The sequence below is a fragment of the Watersipora subatra genome, chromosome 5, assembly GCF_963576615.1.
Source record: "Watersipora subatra chromosome 5, tzWatSuba1.1, whole genome shotgun sequence".
NCBI classification, from domain to species: Eukaryota; Metazoa; Bryozoa; class Gymnolaemata; order Cheilostomatida; family Watersiporidae; genus Watersipora; species Watersipora subatra.
The window spans coordinates 8,707,735-8,720,245 of record NC_088712.1 but is presented as its reverse complement, the minus strand read 5'-3'; the positions used below and the strand labels follow the sequence as shown (position 1 = coordinate 8,720,245).

Sequence of the window (12,511 nt, the reverse complement as noted above, 5' to 3'; positions counted from 1 at the left end):
AGCGTATTTCCCTATGAAAACATTTTATAAATATTATTTTTACTTAAAAAGTTGATTCATGACCCACAAGACCTCCCATCCAGTTATACATAACAAGTTTATAAAGAATGATGCCTTTGCAAAGAATAAACAGAGTTAGGATTGATTAACTAAATATAATTTCAGCAACTTCAGAGGCTTTTAGAACTTGCATCGTTATCCAAGTTGACAACCTGTCATGTTTATTTTTATAGGTATTACAATTATCTATTGTTTTAGTGACAAGATATTGAGCATTGTTCCAATATTGTAGCCTCTAAACTAAGCTTATTTTATTAAAATAATAGTATAGGGAGTAAGAAAATGCTATGTTAAACACTTGGCAATAAAATAACAACCTGTTCATCCCTTTTATGATGAATCTTTTGCACCGTCTCAGCTGTTTCCTTGTCATACTCAGCAAGTGTTTGAGAAGTGAACTTGAAGATTTGTTCCAAACTCTCTTCCTTCTCAATCATCCCTTTCTTTAGCTTGTTTATCTTATTGTTCAGTGACTCTTCAAGCTGTTTTAAAGTCATAATCTGGTGAGACTCTCCTGAAACAAACCAAGGTTCACATTCAAATACTCAGTACAGTAGGCTCTGTGCAAGATTTGAAACTTTTATTAAATTTATCTAAATGTGTTCATAATACAATGCTATTTAAAAACAACACTAGCAAAAAAGTTGGGTAACGCACAGCAAATGTCATCAAACAGAAAAATACAATATTTCACCATTATTCGAGCTAAAACCATAAAAGCTCGTACAATTTTAAAAACTAAAAAGCAATATTTACAGTAGTATCATATCTATTGGACACATGTTCATCATCATTTCATGAATCACAATATAGTGGAAAATTATAGTTAGTATCATAAAAATCTTAATTTACATCACAACCATCCATGACCTATCAATGAACAAGTCATATCGATTTTCCGTGATACCATTCTGACTAAATTAATTCGAATGGATTTTCGAACAATTGATATACCTCTAATATTTATGCCATATCTTGAGATTAAATGCAGATATTGTTTTACAATTAAATGCCTCTGTTCAGAACAAAATTTGCTACAAGATAAGTATAAAATTGTTTAGTGAATCCAAATCTGGCAAAATTTCTGACGCTTAATTTTGCATTGAACAAATGTGGTGAATTTCTTATTTCCATGACATTCGCGATCTGGTTTCCCAATTTGAAAAAAATAATTAGAAACAGAATCGCTTATTAAATCTTTTCGATCAGTTGCACGTGATTGGCAACAGGTTTGTTTCATTGGAGACAAAATTTGATTGGTTTAGCTAATGTTTAGGCCTCCGAATGAAAAAAATGAAACCATGTTGAGAAGACGATACATTGCTTACGGTCTGTACTTAAATAACCGCCATAGCCGAGACATCGGCTAATGGTAGCAAAAGTGTTAAAAAGAATGTGAAAAGGTGGAAGCAATTCTACCGATGATCCGTCACTAATCTAATAATTAAATAGGTATAATAACAGTTGAAAATCAAGGTTGTTTTGGTAAAACTATTTATATTTGGAACCACTCTGCATAGTATTTCTTTATAAAAGTTTCGCTAAATATTTTACTATTCCAATTTGCCAGTTAGTGTACGAGGTAAACTATTTATCTCAAACTAATAATAATTACAAGGTTTTAAAGATTAATTTAGACAGTTTTATTTTCTCTATAACTTGATGAGTTCTCTTTATAATCTATGCACAATGCTTTGACCACCGTTACTCTTACCATCATCACAAACTTTTTCTTTGCAAATGCATTCAATGCAGATCATCTTCAGACATTTATCACATCCCAAACTAATTGGCTTGTCAGTATGATCAGCACAGACTCTGCTTTGCTGACTCTTTAGTAGCTCATACTGTTCCATGTTTATGGTTGGATGAACTTTTCCAATCTCTTCATGGTACTCTCGATGAACCTAAAATGTAAAGTGTGTCAAAACAAATTCCAAAAGTTCACCAAATACAGTTGAATTAGATGCTCATCGAGAGAGAAAGTTATGAAATCGCTGAGTTATATTAGGCCACCAACAACACTTCCCATACAACAGCTGTCTGCAATAAACCCCCTGAAGGAATTAGCAGACCAAGTATTTCAATGTGGTTGCACTCCTGTAATTCTCATCACAAATCACTAAAAATAGAAAATCTCACCAAAAATATAGTTTGTTAACCAAATTGATATATTTGATTAGCTAAGCTCATTTAATAGCTTATCCTAACCTATTCTTATCTACTGATATTTACTGAGATATGAAACCAAAAGATTAATAAACCAATCGCTTATCAATAGATAATTGAGACCATTTTGTTACAATGTCCACAGTTATTGGGGATGTTTGTTTATGAATAATTACCTTGACAACATTGAATGAACTTTAGCTGTGGCACAAACTATTTATTGTAAGTCATCAGTTGTGAGAGGAAAAGCAAATCTGACAAACTTCAAGTGATAAATTCGCCAGCAAGTTTTTTATTTAGCAATATTTTTATTAGCAATTTTATTTTTTCCCAAAACCTGATGTTGAAACTTCAAATAAAAAATAATTTATCCACTCATTCATACCTCATGATGCTTGACACAGTAAATTGTATCACACGGAGGACAATAAGAAAATGCTTCCTCATTATCCTTTCCTTTAATTGCACAGATATCACATGACTTCGTCTTATCCTTGGCTATATCGTATGCTGGCAGCTGGTTAAGTGGTACTTCACATACTTGACTGTAACAAGCATACAAAAATTGAAAAACTGAATGACATTCAGGTCCATGTGAAAAACATTTTCTTAGAGTGAGTTTACCGTGCATATTTTCACTACTTTGAACTCAATGAGAAAGTTAATGATGGAGATACAATTTAGTTTAGAGTGGGATCAAAACTTATGTCGCTTCGACTTACTGAATTTAATATCCCAAAATTTTAAACCATTGTATAGTTGTATCGGTATAGGAGTGCCTTCTATATTATTTTAGTTTTTCTTGGATAGTCAAAATTGTTTCCTATATATATATATATATACATATATAATATATATATATTTTTTTTTGTTTCACTGTTTATATGTGTTCCACTTTCCATTGCACTTTCCATGCCAAGCCATGCCAAGAGGAGCCAGTCAGCCGCAATTTGACGCCATTGGGTTCTAATCTTATCCTTGCCGACAATTAAGGTTAAGCCAATGGAAAATGCTTTTAGGCCTGGTATTCTAAGCGCTTGGCTTCCTAGTGTAGGATATCTTTATTTGCTTGGCCTAATTCTAGATTGATTGCTATGTCAGTAATGGCCTTAGCAGTATCATGCCAATGGTCTCTATTTCCATATTGTTGAAGTTGTTGGGTCCTCCTTCATTGGTAGTCGTCCAATGCCAGGCAAGTGACATCAGCTCAAGATGTTTGGCTCTGAGCCACGTAGAAAGAACTCTTTTGGCCGAGACAATTTCGCCAAAGGTGAGCTGCGCTCGTCTTCCTTTATCTGCCATTTTGTTGGCTCACATATAATCACTAGTGGTAGTTGATGAGAAGGTACACAGAGCCACTTCTAGGTCTGCAAGATATCACCGATCTTGGAGGAAATTGTTCCACTGGAAAAGTCGATGTGGTACACCATGTTGTTGTATTAGTCATATTGAAAAACCTGGTCATATGACATATGCTGGTATGTGCTTGGGCAAACAAAAGCAGCAAAATGTTGAAAGACAAGGTGCCACTCCATCCTGAATTACAGAGCCCACAATTATCTTCCATCTTTACAAGTATGGCGGTAACATTGTCTCACATTCACTTATGTGTGTAAATTTGTTTTGGGAAGCTTAGCAAGGCCAGGGCATCCACCTTGGTCAACTAAAGTTTCAAAGTCTGAGTAGCTAAAACTTCAGTAGACTGGTTCTCTTTATTTACAGGCTTTGGCAATTCCTCTGCAACAACTGAGTTGCAGAGGAATTATAATCAACATAGTGGTTACCATAGTAATCAGGGAGACGCAAGAAGTTACGCCTACCCTGCCGCCACATTTTTCCTAAAGCTTGTTCACCTTTTATGTAGCCCCAGCAACGACCACTCGGCTGCTAAAAGTGATCCAATTTGATTTATCCACTGCTCTGCTGGCTAGCACTTGAATAGAGACATAACAAAAACCAGTCTTATGCTATAAGACCTTGGAGTCAATATGTCAACCAACTTTGGCACCTCAAGAAGATTATTTGATTCTTGCATAGCAATTGTGTTGATGACCCTTGAGTCAAATTAGTTGAGCATCTGTCTTTGGTGGTTACAATAATGATGGTGTGTTTGTGTTAGCCATTTGTGTTAGCTGTGAACATTTTGCATGCATTAACACATCTCTGGCAAATATTTAATGACAAACGATGCCGACTCGCTTGCCTTCTAAGAACTTTCTCTTCACAATTCATTTTCAAGTTTGAATAGAAATTTTTTTAACTCTGTTTAAAGAGAATATTCATGCCAAGAGTTTATGTAAATCAAACATTGACCAGCTTCCAAACATGAAACAAACACCATCACGGAGCAACATACCTACAGTCTTCCAATGGACAAATTAGAATGTTATTCTCATCATAGAAGCCAGTCAGACATTCAAGGCAATGTACATGGTTGCAGGTAAGTCGACGAGGATTGGGTAGAGCTACTCCTTGTCTCAAACAGAAACCACATTCTACGGCAGGTGGAACAATCTCTTCCATGTTAGCCATGATAGAAACTACAAATATGATTTAAATATCTATATCCCAAAGTTGACTGCATGGTCTAGACTCTAGTTGACAGTAAACACACAAGTTGTGTAAATTTATGCTTGTATTACACCTTAGTATTTTCTGACAGGTAACTCAAGTTTTGACCAGATTATATTTATACATATATTTGTACATGTATATCTTAATTACCATTTTTTTCAATTATATCTCCAGAAACACCAATTAAGATCACAACTAATTTTGAAAAAAAGTAGTAACTTCGCCACTGATTGATCTTGATACAGAAAACATGGCATGTAATAAATTGTGCCTGATGGGTTCAACACTTGTAACCCAAACAGAAAAGGTCAAGGCAACACTCAATGCATTTACCAACAATTAACCACAAATATACATGATCAAACATTGACATGTAATCAGTTTTAACAATTATCTTTAGCTCACCTGGAAACATATTACCCTCGCATTTTATTACCACTGTTTTAGTTGAACTAATAAACGTAACAAGCCATATAATGTAACACTTCAGCGATGATTGGTTTTGACGCATATTGTAGCTTCCACAGTGCGACAGTAAAAATAGTAGCCTAAGCAATAAAAAAATTAAAATGAATGTTGCAAATTGCAACTAAGTTATTAGCATGATGGATACCGGCCAGCATTTCAATTTTGATTGTAAGACAATTAGGTACACAAAATAACAAATAAGAAATACCGTTGGCTAAAAGCTTAATCAGACAAGTGGTTTGAGTGCTGAGTGTGTAGCAATTACAAGTACAGTGCAACCTCGGTTCTCGAACACAATCCGTTCCAGAAGGTTGGTCAAAAACCGAGTTGTTCGAGATCCGAAACAGGTTTTCCCATTAGAACTAATATATATAAGTTTTAATCCGTTCCAACACCCTGAGTGTTTACCTTTTTAGTATTTTATACATTATTGTATGCATGAAATTGCACATTAAAATGCTGACCAACACATAAAAAGCAATGTATATCTCAGAAAATGTTAAGCAAAATGGCAAATACACAAATAACATAAACATAAATGTAACCCAGGCTAATCGAACGTTCGCGTTGTCGTAATCTTCCATACGAAAGATTACACTAACATGAATGTGTAAAAAAAAGAATAAAGAAAAGAATTATGAATAGGATTTTTTACTCGGCTACAGGATATTCTTTTCTCTTAAAATATCTATCCAATGACACATTCTTCTGCCTTCTTTTTAGCACTTTTCGGAAGTGGTTCATGATAGTGTCGTTAAGGTCATTGATGACTCTGGTGGCTGCAGCTTTATCGGGGTGGTGGAGTTTGACGAAATTCTGTAACTCGGCCCATTTGCTACACGTTTGTTTAATCTCGGACAATGCGACAACAGTTGGTCACGGCAAGAGCGATCTACTCCTGTACGCCGCTCAGCATCCCACCCTCACGTACGTACTCACGCGTCATACCGGCGTTCGAACTCCGATTTTTGTTCACACTTCGAAGCAAGAATTTCTTGAATTTTTTGTTCGAACTGCGAGTCGTTCGAAAACCGAGGTTCTACTGTAATCAGCAGTCAACTCAACACTTTCAAAGCTCTGCAATCAGTTATGAATGCAACTTAATCAAGGACCAGTCGATCCTCAGTAAGATGGACTACTTTAGTCTGGACATTATACAGACCATTTTAGTAGTGTATGTATACTTTACTAGTGTATAGATGATTAATGCTACAGGAGGCCTATATGTAATCACTACCAAATAGATTGTCGACAGTCTGAGTACTTTAAAAATATGTCAAGTAGCAGCAGAAGACAGTTTTTACAAAACTAAGACGCGGATCATTCTAGGTTTAGGTTTGACTGCAGGGGTTGGTGTCTAAGAGGTAAAACTACGCTTCACAATTGCTAATTTAAATACTATACACATATTTTAACTGCAGAAAGGCTGCTAATTGAAAACTATCACCAGTCTGCTCAGTGCGATCAAAGCCATTGGCTCATCTGTGAAAGTTACCTTAAAACGTACAGGCTTTTATAAAATAGTGCTTAGCTCATTATACCTTTTTGAAAACGTTTATCCTTTTTAATCAACTCTCATGAAAAACTACTTTATATTAGTGTTTGCTGTGTAATGGCTATTACACTTAAATTTGGAGTTATTATTCCTTTATTATTCAGTTCAACTATTTACTGTTTGCGCTATGCCTATGTTTTTGAGTTATTTGCAATTTATAAGACGTCCGGTCTGTGTGTCATAAAATCACCAAACAACACATATATATTGTCATATATATTACAAACTTTAAATATAAGCCCAGGAATAGTAGTTGTAACATTAGCTACTTTTTAGTAATTCGGTGAGAAATGTATAAAATGTGATTACTAGCTTACAGGTTGACTTGCAACAAAATTCACATTACAGTGATTTGGTATCAAAATATTCACCATGTTTTACTCTGCTGTGTTGTTGATGCAAAATATGTGGAAATGTGGTTACAAGCTCCTAAAAGCTCATAAACAAACAGTTAATCACAGCCATCACGAAACTGCCGTAGAAAATAACAAAACAAAACAAATAACACCTAGGCAGCAGTTTCTTTAACATTGAGTTTTTCTATATTTATCATTTGTACTATGATTTATGATATAAATCAAAAATACCTTTACTCACCGGTAAAGTTTAGTTGCGTTAGCTTCTTCCTAGTAGCGGCGGAAAGTACGTATGAAATGAAACTGCTCCGATAATGCTTCCCAATGAGTCATCGGCTTAGCCTTAGAGACTAACACATTTCGGACTCTGCTAGAATGCGCTATTTGTGAGCTTGGGTATGTACGAACACAGCGCGGAGACAAAGCGAAGGGACCAACTAAAGGAAAGTTTAAAGCGGTTTGTAAAAGATTTAGCGCTGAGGTACTTGATGGGTGCATCATTTTGTAACTACACCCAAACAACATATTCTTTTGTAACATATGGTATATTTAAAACATAATTATAATAAATAATAAGTGCTTTACTCCGGAGTCAAGAGTAATGCCAGGAGTCCTGACAGCTGGCATTACTTGTTCATACGTAAAACTAAATCTTTTCTTCTGGTAGAATGCATTACGCGTTCTAGTTGTTAGTCTGGCTGAATTTTTGCGTAAAGGTTGACTTGCTACAAACTTCACATGACAGTTATTTGATATCAGCAGATTCACCATGTTTTACTCTGCTGTGTGGTAGGTGCAAAATATGTGGAAATGTGATTACAAGCTCTTAAAAGCTCAAAAACGAACAGTTAATCGCAGCCATCACTTAAACGCCTTAGATTGGAATCCCATTTCCAAAATGGCTCAAATGGGACGTAGCTGAACAAGATGGCTTCTGTTTACACTTTCATGCAGCCTCCTTCGTCAAAATATTTTCACACTTACACTTCACGCATTCAATAAAACCATGTATATTGTCTAGAGCTGCACAATGATCGCATTAATTAAACGATTAACGTGACTAATACAAATAAACGATTAACTCTTCGGGGACGAATCACGTGAAAGCCCGTCAAACGGGCAATGTCTCAGAGCCCGAATCACGTGAAAGCCCGTTAGAAATCAGTCTACGATAGACCTCTTTTAAAATATTTTATTTTTTAAGAAAATAGCGTTTAAAAATAAAATTAATTATTTCATCAATTTCAGTAGGTTTTGTAGTAATGTTTTGAGACTGAAAAGTAATCCCTAATACGCATGTGCAAGAAGAACACGTTGCAAAAAATTGCTCTTCCTTTTTGGAAAGCTAGTCAACATGGACGGACGTGATTGCTCCAGCTCAGCTAAAAAAGTACGTTTAGATGAAGACATCAACTGGTTCGAAAGTGAGGAAGAGGATATCAGGTCAGAAGAAAGTGGGGAAAACGATGCATGTGAAATAGAAGATCAACAGAGTGAATCTGATAGCGAAAATGAGAGTGAAATGGCCGGCGATGAAACAGAGAGTGTTTACGGCTTTCAAAGAGGAGCCGACTTAAAACCCAAAGATTTGCATTTTGATGAAAGCTTGGCAGGAGTAAAAAGTCAAATTCCTGGACAGATAAGTATTCTTGATTATTTAAAACTTTTTATCACATCGGCCATCATGAATGTAATAGTTAACGAAACAAATAGATATGGCCTTCAAAAACATCGCGATGCCTGGGAGCCTGTCGATGACAAAGATATTTGGCGAGTTTTTGGTTTAGTTGTGCTCATGGGTATTGTTAAAAAGCCTACTCTAAAATCTTACTGGTCTACCCGTCCCCATTTATCTACGTCAATATTTGGGAAAATAATTTCAAGAAACAGGTTTTTAACGATTTTAAACTGTTTACATTTCACTGACAACTCGGAAAACCCTGCTGGCAATAAATTGTTCAAGCTAGGCAATATGTTATCCATGATATGTGAGCGGTTATCTTCTGTTTTACTGCCAGGTAAATTTATATCTTTAGATGAAAGCTTGCTGGCTTGGAAAGGACGGCTTAGCTTCAAACAGTATATTCCATCTAAAAGATCCAGATTTGGAATTAAGATATTTGCTCTCTGCGATGCTGTCTCTGGCTACGTGCACAAGCTGTCTGTGTACATAGGGGATGAGCGAGAGCAAGCTGAAGGTACCGGCAGAGGAGTCACCCACAATATAGTAATGAAATTAATTAATGGTTTGCTGAATACAGGTCGTTGCTTATATATGGACAATTGTTATAATTCGCCAGAGTTAGCTGCTGAACTTATAAAAAATAACACTCATGTTTGCGAAACTCTGCGTCCCAAAAGAAAAGGTGTTCCTAAAGATTTAAAATTATGTAATGGAAAAATTATTAAAAAAGGTGAAACAACGAGTTTTTCTAATGGTGATAGTATGGTTGGCTGTTGGAGATATAAAAAAATTTATTTGTTTAATTTCAACTATGCATAAAAACTTAGAAGTCGTAGATACAGGCAAAGTAAATTATTAAGGGGGTAAAATTTGCAAACCCGCTGCTATTTTGGATTACAACAAATACATGGGGGAGTTGACAAATCAGATCAAAACTTGCATTATTATAACGCTGCGCGTAAAACCATGAAATGGTACAAAAAATTATTTTTTCACCTGTTAGATATTTGTGTGTATAATGCAGTCATAGTTTATAGAGTACATAGCGGCTGTAAAATAACTGACCTAGAGTTTCGAAATAAATTAATTGAACAGATATTTGAATACACTGGATCTTGCCGCAAATACACTAGTTCTTGCGCTTCAACTTCTTCCCCTCATCGACTAGTGCTAAATAGTCCAGAAAAAAATAGAAAACCAAAATATAGAGTTTGTAAGTGCTGCTCAAGGCAAAATGATGATGGCACCCATAAACGAAGCGAAACTAAATTTAGATGCCTAGCATGTGGAGTATCTTTGTGCAAGTCATGTTTTATTCCTTACCATGCTAGATAAATTTCTTTACAAATTGTAATTTATTTAGTTTTGGCAACTGTTTCCTTGATTTGTATTTTAAGCTTTTGTACATACATTTGCTGAAATGTCATCTAGTGGGGGTCCTCCCATGTTTTGTGACGATTCTGATGACCCGACGACAGGGATATTTAAAAAGTGACAGACGAGACGACCATTTATCAATATAGGTGACGATGATTACGTAAGTAGGATTACTAAAGGTACGGCTACACGTAACGAATTTTTCGTTGGTTCGGAGTTCTGGCCGAAATCACGAAAAACGCAGAACTAATCAGTCGAAATTCACAGAATTATTTGAGCTGTGCATGCCCACCGAGTTCGTCGACGAAACACTTTTAACAGATTAAACCAATTATTAGCGACCATGATTCTAGCAGCTTTAGCAATTAGTATAGTCCAAGACATGTATCGCAACACGCAATAAAAGTACCGAAGCAATTCAACATAGAACACACGATGTAACTGTTCAAGTTGCGCTATTGTTGGTAAGCGAGCACGACTCTAGCAAATTTTAAGATCTGTAGTACGAGAACATAATGCAACACGCAAGAAAAATATTAAGAAAATCCACCATAGTAAATACGATGCAACTGACTTGATTGCGCTAAAGATGGCAACATTTTTTACCACAAAACTTTTGTTGCTAAAAAGGATATTTAATTTAAAAATAAACAATTTGTAGCTATAGCGTCCAAACAATAATTACATACCATAACGCAATCTAAGCAGTTGCATCATGTGTACTATGTTGAATTGCACTTATACTTTTATTGTGTGTAATTATACGTTTCTTGGACTATGCTAATTGCAAAAGCTGCTGGAATCGTGCTCACTAGCACGATTCTAGCAGCGCAGAATAGTTCTGTGTGTTTCAATCATTTCATGATTTCGCTTAGAACCAACGAAAAAATTGTTACGTGTAGCCGTACCTTTACTAACTTATTATTTGTCCATAAATCAACACGTTCAACCGAAACTTCACTAGTTTTGGTTTGAAGCAACTGGTTCAGCATTTATAGACTGCCAAATAATTGAAGTAAACAGCAATGTAATGCCACGACATTGACAGCTAATCCGTTTCCAAGTCTGTGACTGACAGTGATTATTAAAGACAATCTCGGTCTATTTTCAGTACAAAAGTGTAGCCCTAAAAACCTAAGACGGCGGTCATTCTTCGCGGAGTAATCAGCAACGCTCCCAAACATCACTAATAAGTTTGTGAAGGTCGCTGGTTGAGCCATGCTTTTGGTTAGCAGAAGTTCAAACTGAGCAAGTTTCAGGTTTTTAACGCAACCCAGTGCCACCAGAATGGATATTTGTATTAAAATAACAAATGTGAAGAAAGAGGTTGTTTTGGTTACCAACTTGAAAAAGGTGACAGTGATTTTAAAAGTGACGACAGTGATTTTAAAAGTGACTATTCTGACGACAACTTTGTGTGGTAGGACCCCCTCTAGTCTATTGTATTTGTTCTGCATTGCGTTGATATGTTGTATTTGTTCTGCATTGCATTGATATGTTGTATTTGTTGTCCATTGCCCTTTTCAGGGCAGCCAACTAATCAAAAGAGTTCAGTTCACATATTCTGCAATGTAGCAGATTGATTTCTCCATGATTTGCTGTGTCTGTTCATAATAAATGTTGCTTCTTGTCTATTGCTGCTTTACCAAATGTGTGAATACAGGCCCACCACTCCATTCTTCTTGTACACAAACAGTTAATCTTTGCTGCAGCGCATATGAGTTTGTGCAATGAGTTGATATGCAAAATTGATACATATATAGCTTCAAGAAATACATAATAATAATTTGAAAGAAAAAATCATAACTGCAAACATATAGATCTCAAGATGCTAAGTTTTCACAAGCTGTCTGGAGGAAACAATCTCAGTCTGTAGAAAAATATCTCAGCTTTCAGATGCATATTCATTTGCAGCTTTATGCCAAATTGCACGAGAGTTATAGCAAGGTTTGAGCTGCCTTGTCGGGCGACTGTTGCAGGGTTATCGACATGGCGTCATGAGCATTTTGAAGGTCTTCACCCGCAATGCACCGAAGCTCCTAATTCTACTTTTAATGCACTTAAACAATTTTTTTTTGCAAACTCTTGCAAACATATGACACTGTGCAGATGCTTTTTATAAATCATTTTCACAGAGTTATTGCTTTTAAAAATGTATTTGTTATCGATATTTTATGGAAAAAGAAGTGAAAACTTGGACAAATTAATAATTTGTCAAAAATAATCACAGACTATTTCCAGGAAATTATTGGCTGCCTGTTGAGAAAT

General features: G+C 35.6%; 1 protein-coding gene across 1 annotated transcript in view; it reads right to left on the bottom strand.

The window, feature by feature from the left end:
• Nucleotides 1-336: 336 nt before the first annotated feature.
• The window catches only part of LOC137397004 (uncharacterized), an 86,840-nt gene continuing 74,665 nt past the window's right edge, over nucleotides 337-12,511 (bottom strand). The window contains exons 3-5 of the mRNA XM_068083286.1: nucleotides 2,615-2,774; nucleotides 1,775-1,967; nucleotides 337-574 (exon numbers count right to left, since the gene is read on the bottom strand). Of these exons, the coding sequence (XP_067939387.1) occupies nucleotides 351-574; nucleotides 1,775-1,967; nucleotides 2,615-2,774 (577 nt within the window). The 3' untranslated portion in view covers nucleotides 337-350. The remainder of the gene's footprint in view (nucleotides 575-1,774; nucleotides 1,968-2,614; nucleotides 2,775-12,511) is intronic.